This window comes from Procambarus clarkii, chromosome 44 (assembly GCF_040958095.1).
Source record: "Procambarus clarkii isolate CNS0578487 chromosome 44, FALCON_Pclarkii_2.0, whole genome shotgun sequence".
Lineage (NCBI taxonomy): Eukaryota > Metazoa > Arthropoda > Malacostraca > Decapoda > Cambaridae > Procambarus > Procambarus clarkii.
The window spans coordinates 7881788-7890059 of record NC_091193.1 but is presented as its reverse complement, the minus strand read 5'-3'; the positions used below and the strand labels follow the sequence as shown (position 1 = coordinate 7890059).

Genomic DNA, 8272 nt, shown 5'->3' with positions numbered 1-8272 from the left:
ATGTCGCTTCATAACATCCAAGCCATATTATGACGCTTCATAACATCTAAGCCATATTATGACGCTTCATAACATCCAAGCCATATTATGACGCTTCATAACATCCAAGCCATATTGTGTCGCTTCACAACATCTAAGCCATATTATGACGCTTCATAACATCTAAGCCATATTATGACCCAAGGCAAGAACAACAAGTTATATAAACTTAGGGTTAAGCTTGTGAAGGTAAAGCCAGCGTACAAACAAACAATGATGTCATGTAACAAATAACCTTTATTTCACAACGTATTAAATCAGAGAACATTACATGTATTGTGTTTGTTACTGTAGATACTTGTAGCTGTGAGACTACAGCTCACACTTTCTAGTTATTTGTCTTATGGTTCACAATTATATTATTTTGTTCCTCATTGGCAGGTAAATTAACACTTTGCCTTGAGTCTTGGACAATCACTTTTGTGTGTTCTAGCCATAAAAGGTATTTATTTGATGTGTGTCATCACTACACTTCTTGTAAACATTAAATTGTGTGATATATATGGACATATATTTGAGAGCACATGGTGGATTAGACATCAATGTCTGTCATACTTTATGAACTTAACTTGTGGTCCCTTACTACAACGCAGCCTTCGGTGGAAGTGTGTTGAAGTGTGTTTGTTCATTGTATTCTTCGTACAAGTGTTCCTCGGAGAGACTGGAGTGGCAGCTGAGTGGTGGGTGATCCTCCTGCTGTTGTGTGTCAGCAGCACCAGCCACACCCTGCAGACACGGCTGCAGGTGATGGCTGCTGGACGCTGCTTCCTCCGTTTCTAATCCGTAAACGCTGTTGATGCTGGATCTACGAGACAAATGCGTTGTCATGTTGGAGGCGTCGGGTGTGGTGGGCACGTGGTGTGTGCTAGGGGAGCACGGCTCTGTAGAGTCTCTGGGCACATAGAACACAGACTTCCTTGCGTTGGTCTTAGTCCCCATCCCGTTGCTGATTTGTATCTGCATCATCTGCTGTGGTCTTGAACAGCAAGCTTGGCGTATATGGCAGAGGAGGAGGATTAGAGCTAACAATATGGGTAGAGCTATTAGGATGTAAATGATGCTTCCGAAGGGCATGGTGGAGTCCATGGTACTGCTTCCGACGATGTGTGCGTGCACTAGTACCACCACACGGGGCGCTGGTTTGTATTTGTGTTTTTACTGAAGGCAAAACCTAGCGGGAATTCCCGAGAAACTTCCGTCACGTTCCTGATGTTAAACAGATGCCACATTCATCCTCCTGACCCATGAAGACTCACCAGTTACCTTTACTGGGACGCGTGTTTGTCTCCTCCTCCTCCTGGCTTTGAGACACCAGAGGTGTGCTGGTGGGAGGGTGATGTTGGTTGTGTGGCCGGTGGTGGCGCGCTCAGCACACTACGTCCTCCCGGCTTCCTGGGTCTCCTCTCCTCCACCTCCACACCTTCTTTGATATAAGATTCTCAACTCAGTAATAGAATTTAACCTTAATATGTTGTTGAAATCCAAGTTGGTTAGTGGATCTGCTGGACGTTCATCTTGTTTCATAATAACACATTAATGTTGGGAAAGGCAGCACGTGACAAGCTGAGCGTGTGACGTAGGTGTTGCTTACAGCTTCTCCAGGAAGCTTGTTCATGGTTATCTCTAAGTACGTGTCAGTGCACGATAACCTATTGATTTTGCTTGTAAGATGTTGAAGAGTCTTTAGCATAAAGAACATTTCTGAGAACGTGTATAATGCATTTAATTTTTCCCCTACTGTCATTGTGTTCAAATTACTTATTCGTGACTTCTTAGCCTTGAATTTAAATAATTTCTTTTTCTGTCACACCCGAAGGTCTTAGATGTGAGACGGACACAATAAAGGTGATTTTCAAGTAGCTATGTATTTTATACTGGGAGATTATTATTAAGAAAGCATTTAGTCTGATCAATGTATGTATCTGAACTTTTGGGAATTCCAGTGACAATGTCAGTTACTTCATGTACTGTTGCAACTCTGCTAAAAGTTGTGGTTTTTAGGAATGCAAATCTGAAAGGATTTAGAACAACAACATCTGTCCTACAATACTTTAAACTTCAATTTATTTTCTAGCAACCAAAATTTTTCCATTAATTAATAATATTGTTTGTCTTGTAGAGCTTTATGTGGACACTAACGGTATTGTGTTAAGTGGCTCCTGTATGTTTGGTCTTGCGAGGCTCGTGTGCCAGGCGCTCCTGTATGTCGAATATATAGTGGGATGGTGTCTTTGTGTGACTGTCCTCAAGTGGCGGGCTTGCTTACTCTGAGACACAGAACTGGTACAGACTGTTTTCACTGGTGTGGAAGTAAGGAGACTCTGCCAGAGCTGCCACACTGTGATGAGGTCCACAGCTGCCGGGAACACTGCTACCTCTACAGCTGTTCGTTCTTTCACTGTAATCTAGTTTACCATCGTTTTCCGAGGAGCAGCTGGGGGTATAGTGCGTGATGGGAGGAAGGTCAGTAGACGATGATGCATTGGGGGGCATCACGACCATCACCTCTGGTTGCTGTCCTGGACGCTCAGGTCTAACTGCCTTGGTGTGTGTGATGGCTGGTGGCGCACTCGTGGGAGAGGAGCAGAAATCTTTGATTATGAATAAAAAAATTACAACACAGCAAACAGCAGAACATGCTCCAACTATAATAACGGTTTGGTTATGAATATAACGGTTTGGCAACGAAAAATTCGTAGAAGCCGGGCTAGTACTGTTCACAATTAAGCTGCTGTCAGGAGATTGTGTTGTTGATTTCTGACGTTTGATATCCAAGCTGGAATAGCCAAACCAAGTCATTCGTAATACTTGAACACGTGTTGCAGCAAAGGGAAGCGTCACTAAGTCCCTCTTGCTTCGAGGCAGACATAACATTAACTTCATCTTATTACCAATGACCACCGCTTGGAAATGTATCCACGTGTCTTCACGGAACAGTGTTAATGGGACAGTGGCAAAGTCCACAGTTGTGTCATTACACTGACGCTTCCCATGGAGTGATATATTTCCCTCGTGTACCAGCAAGTCAACACAGCCTTGACCATGACCGCGATCATCCACAAACAAGAGTCTTGGGTTCCACTTCGGGATCTGGTTCGGGACCACGAGGCTGACTACGGCCGGGAGGAGCAGCGCCTTAGAGGTATTGAGTATGTGACAGGGCAGCTGGTGGCAGCCAGGATGCAGAACGTCGTCACCTGTTTGGTGTTGGCAAGACGATTTAACATGTTGGTGTTGTTGTCTTGTAAAAGTTGTATTTGTGTCAACGTAGCCATGAACAGCAGTTGTTGCAGGTGTTGGGAATACCTGGGGTGGGAGGCTAACAGCAGCAGGTGTTGAGACAACGAGGAGTGGGAGGAGTAGGAGCCACAGGGCCATTTTGTCCATAGTGAACGGTGAGACAGGTGTGTGTGGTGCTGGCGGCCTCACCACTGTTCATATATTCACCGTCACAACCGGCTGGTGCCAGGAGCTTCACCGTCACCTAACCGACCTGCTCGGTGGATATGATCGAGTGACTGACAAACTCGTATGCGAACTTCCGTCGCTGAAAACATTTTTTTTTTTTAGTAAAGAGGATGGAGAAGTACAGACGAAGGGAATAGTTTGGAAATGGGAAATATAGTGAGTGAAGATATGAGGCCGACTGTCCGCCTTGCTGACACGATGTGTGTGTTGGCTGAAAAGAGAATAGTTGTACAGGATGTACTGCGTGTGTCCTAGACAATAATACTATTAATACAGAGGCTCTTTAGTTCTATAACAACAATCGTTGTACACGTGACGTATATCCTCCCTGGTTATGCAGAGTTCAGAGCCAGGGTTGATCAAGCATTTTCGCAACCACTTGCGAAACATGTACATCCCTCCTCCTCTAGTCGTAATGGTTTGCTGCTTTCTCCTAATAGTTTCCTCCCCTTCTCCTCAATCGTGGAGGCTGATAAATTTATTAAACTGATCTCGGGCGCTTTAGAACTTCACAATACAATGTCATCATTATTATAAACAAGTTTGTAAAGTTTCGGAGCTCAAGATGTTTAATAAATGTAAATAGATTCAGCATGATTGTTAAAAGATGAACAGGTTTCGCAAATTTCTGCTTGCTAAATTCTGGTCCAACTTATTTCTGAAGTTAAATGCTTTATTAACGAGTAACACTATGGAACAATTTGTTGTGGCAGCAATTGTTATTTTGTAATTACTTGTGCATCAAAGGTATAGAAAATGTTTGTTATTTCCATCAACCTTTGACCTTTGACTTAGATTAAGAAAGACGTCTTAGAGGTCACTTGAAGGCTGACGACTCCTGATCTAGAGGGGGGGGGGGGTGGGATGGGGGTAATTATCAGGGAAAGTTCCAAGCCATTACGACTATATAGCAAGGTCCACAATAGGACCTTGCTATATAGGTGTCACACCCTATTGCTTAGGTGTCACACCCTAAAGTTTCTAGAGGTGAGACACAGTGTCTAACGTCTAGACGAAAAAGAGGTGATATGACAACTTATAAGACATTGATGGGACTTGTCAAGGCGGACTCAAAGACAAGTGCTCAAAGTGCTAAGTGGTAGGGCCAGAGGCGCGGGTGGAAGCTGGAGACACACAGTAGCAGAATGGTGGCAGGAAACGCTGGCCATCATTACTTAGAACTGTTCTAAGTAATTAAAGGCTAACGAAAGGAACAGAATAACTGACTCCCGAAACATATAAAGTCTGTCTGAAATATGTTACTTTACGGAAAGTCAGAAATAGCAAAGGAATACTAGGGCAACGAAGAAAGATTACTGAAATTAAACCTCACGTCACTAGAAGACAAAATAGTCAAGCGAGACATGATCACGACATATTCAATCCTCGGGGGGAATTGAAAGGGTAGACAGAGACAGATTACTTAACACAGGTGATAGTCGTATAATAGGACAAAGATAAAAATTAATTTCCCAAATGAACCACAAATACATTAGAAGCATGTTGGTAGTGTCAGAGTAGACAACAAATGGAATGCACTAGGCAGTGATGTGGTGGAGGCTGACTTCATACACAGTTTCAAATGCAGATATGATAGAGCCCAATGCACGGTAATCTGTACACCAGTTGATTGACGGTTGAGAGGCGGGACCAAAGAGCCGTAGCTCAAGACCCATAAGTTTAATTAGGTAAGTACAGAATTAGAGAACCTACATTTAGTATGACCGGATACGGGAGCTAGCGCTCAAATGTTGTCTCTCAAATTTAGGTGAATATACACACACGAACGATCATTACCTAACATATAATTTATATATTTGTTGATATATTCTGGCAAGACGATACAACACACAACAGGTCACTTGCTCCATGTAAGGGGAACACTCATTAACTATAAAATTCCGTCACATCTGTGATCTTTGGCCTGATGCCTTGAGAGTCAACTCTTACGAACAGTGTTGTGAATCACTATGAGGGGGGGGGGGGGTACTGAGGTGATGAGGTTAGCTGTGTTTGAGGTGATATGAGGAGGGGTGACCTGGGGACGTGGGGGAGGGGTGACCTGGGGACGTGGGGGAGGGGTGACCTGGGGACGTGGGGGAGGGGTGACCTGGGGACGTGTGGAGGGGGTGACATAAGGGGGAAGGGGAGGCACGATAGGTGGGAGGGTGACATAGTGGGGGGCGGGGGGATTGGTGGGAGGGAATAATCTCAGGCGACCCAGAAGGATCAGATAATCTCACCTCACTTCCGGAGTCACAAGGTCTTGACGTCATCTTCCTGGAGATCTGACTCCTTATCCGACGGTGGATCTTGTCCCCTCCACCGTAATGGATCTTAGTTCGGATTATAACCGGAACTTGGAAAGATACAAGACATTATATATATAATATATATATATATATATATATATATATATATATATATATATATATATATATATATATATATATATATATATATATATATATAATAGAAAATGTCTGTTCAAAGTTGGAGGCCACAAGGTTAGAGCCAGCCGAGACTGTTCAACACGCTTCCACTACACATAAGGGACATAACTGGCCGACCCCTCACAGTCTTTAAGAGAGAACGTGACAAGCACCTCCGAAGGATACCTGATCAATCAGGCTGTGAACTCATACGTCAGGCTGCGAGCAGCCGCATCCATCAGCCTGGTTGACCAGTCCAGCAACCAGGAGGCCTGGTCGACGACCGGGCCGCGGAGACGCTAAGCCCCCGAAAACACCTCAAGGTTACCTCACCCAAGTTTGCAGAGGGAATGGTCTGAAGTACGGGATGAACATAGGCTAGTTGGGGTCACCAGAATTCGACGAGTTTTGTCCGTTAGCTACTCAGCTAAATATTTTCAAAATAGAATTTTCATAAATTTTATTTGCTTAAAGTAATATGCATCATTATTCATTGATGTCGGGAAAATAAACAATTTAATTTCTGTTAATTTTCCTGCTGTCAATAATTTGTTCGTACTCGCATAAGTCAAACGATTCTTTCACAGCTTCAAAAGTTACTGAAGCTACGAACAGTTTTCAGAGTGAAGAGTAACTAATATTTTGTTTAGTATTTCTCACCACTAAGATTTTCTCATTGGCCACCACCCATGTTTAAGGGAATAATATTTTAATATAAGAGACAGACAGGCGTTGAGACAGAGTGAGACAGGCAAAGTGACAGAGAGACAGACGGTGGATGGATAAATTGATGTATAGTTGCGTTGATTGATGTATAGATAGATGGATACTTGGGTAAATTGGAGGTTAGATAGATGCATTGATGGGTAGATCGGTAAACGGATAGAGGTATAGATAGGTGATGGGTAGATGGATAGACAGATGAGTAGGTGGATATAGATGGATTGATAGAAAGATTATTAGGTGGATGGATAGATAGATGGAGAGATGGATATAGATACGTAGATGGATGATGCATAGCTAGATGATTGGAGAGATGAATAAATGGATGGGTAGACAAATAGATATAGATGGATAGGTAAATGATATATGAGAAGATAGATGGTAGATGGATGGATGGATAGTTAGATAAATACATGGGCAAATAGATATATGGATGGATAGATAGTTGGATAGATAGGTGGCGAGGTAGATGGACAGATGGGAGACAGACAGACACAAGCAACACCTCGTAGCCCTCTAGTATACTATAAGAGAGAATGTCTGTACTAACCTAGTTGTGCTTGCAGTGGTTGATCTTCGGCTCTTTGGTCCTCGGTTTTCACGTGTGTCCTCTTATGCAAGTACCATCCCTGTTAAATAATCCGTCCTTATCTGCCCTTTCAATTCCCTGAGAAGTATGTATATGGTGATCATGTCTCCCTCAGCTCTTCTTACTTACAGCGATGTGAGGTGCAATTCACATAGCCTTTCCTATTAACTCGTACCTTTTAGTTCTTGGACTAGTCTGTTCACACACTTGGGGCTAGCCTTACCTAAATTTGCAAGAAAAGGTGTCTAAGATATGGGACGGACGTAGGCTGGTCGGAGTAGAGCTAACTTAAAGGATTTAAAAAATAATATTAATTATTCACAACCCTGACCTGAGGTAAGAGTACCGAGACCCTGTCTGGTAAGGGGCCTGACAGCTGAGTGGACAGCTCTCGGGATTCGTGGTCCTAAGGTTCCGGGTTCGGTCCCCGGTGGAGGCGGAAACAAATGGGCAGAGTTTCTTCGACCCTATTGCCTCAGTTCACCTAGCAATAAATAGGTAACTGGGCAATAAATAGTTAGGAAACAATAGGAATAAATAGTTAGACTGCTGCTTCCTGGGGGTGTGTGACAAAAAGGAGGCCTGGTCGAAGACCGAGCCGTAGGGACGCTAAGCCCCGAAATCATCTCAAGATAACCTTAAGATTACCCCCCTCCCCCTAATCACCACCATCCGATTCTCATGGATTCAATTCTGGTAAAGTGTGAAATATTCGTTCAATTATCCGAAGACTTTTTTCGGGACCAATCAGTGGGATGGAGCAAGTCAACACGACCTTTTGCCTTAAAGTCATGGGAAATCCTACATCTCCTGCAATGCTCAGAGACAAATTATTTAGTGCTGTTAACACCCTATTGACTGGTGCCGACATACCAACTCTCTCCTTTTATGATAAATGGCTGAGAAAAAATACCTACAATCTCATTAAATTCAATATTCCTTTTAAGTGCAATCTACTTGTCTCTGATATTCCTCTTTATCTGTACCCCAACATTCAAGTATCATACACACCTGTCACCAA

General features: G+C 43.3%; 1 protein-coding gene across 1 annotated transcript; it reads right to left on the bottom strand.

The window, feature by feature from the left end:
* Positions 1-258: 258 nt before the first annotated feature.
* LOC123745264 (uncharacterized) lies at positions 259-3539 on the bottom strand. Its single transcript, XM_045725610.2, has one exon. It carries the CDS (start codon positions 3424-3426, stop codon positions 2302-2304), a length of 1125 nt encoding a protein of 374 aa, XP_045581566.2. The 5' UTR covers positions 3427-3539; the 3' UTR covers positions 259-2301.
* Positions 3540-8272: the final 4733 nt, after the last annotated feature.

Excerpts from the sequence above, each read along its gene's own strand:
- LOC123745264 (XM_045725610.2), bottom strand. The coding sequence starts at position 3,426 with ATGGACAAAATGGCCCTGTGGCTCCTACTCCTCCCACTCCTCGTTGTC.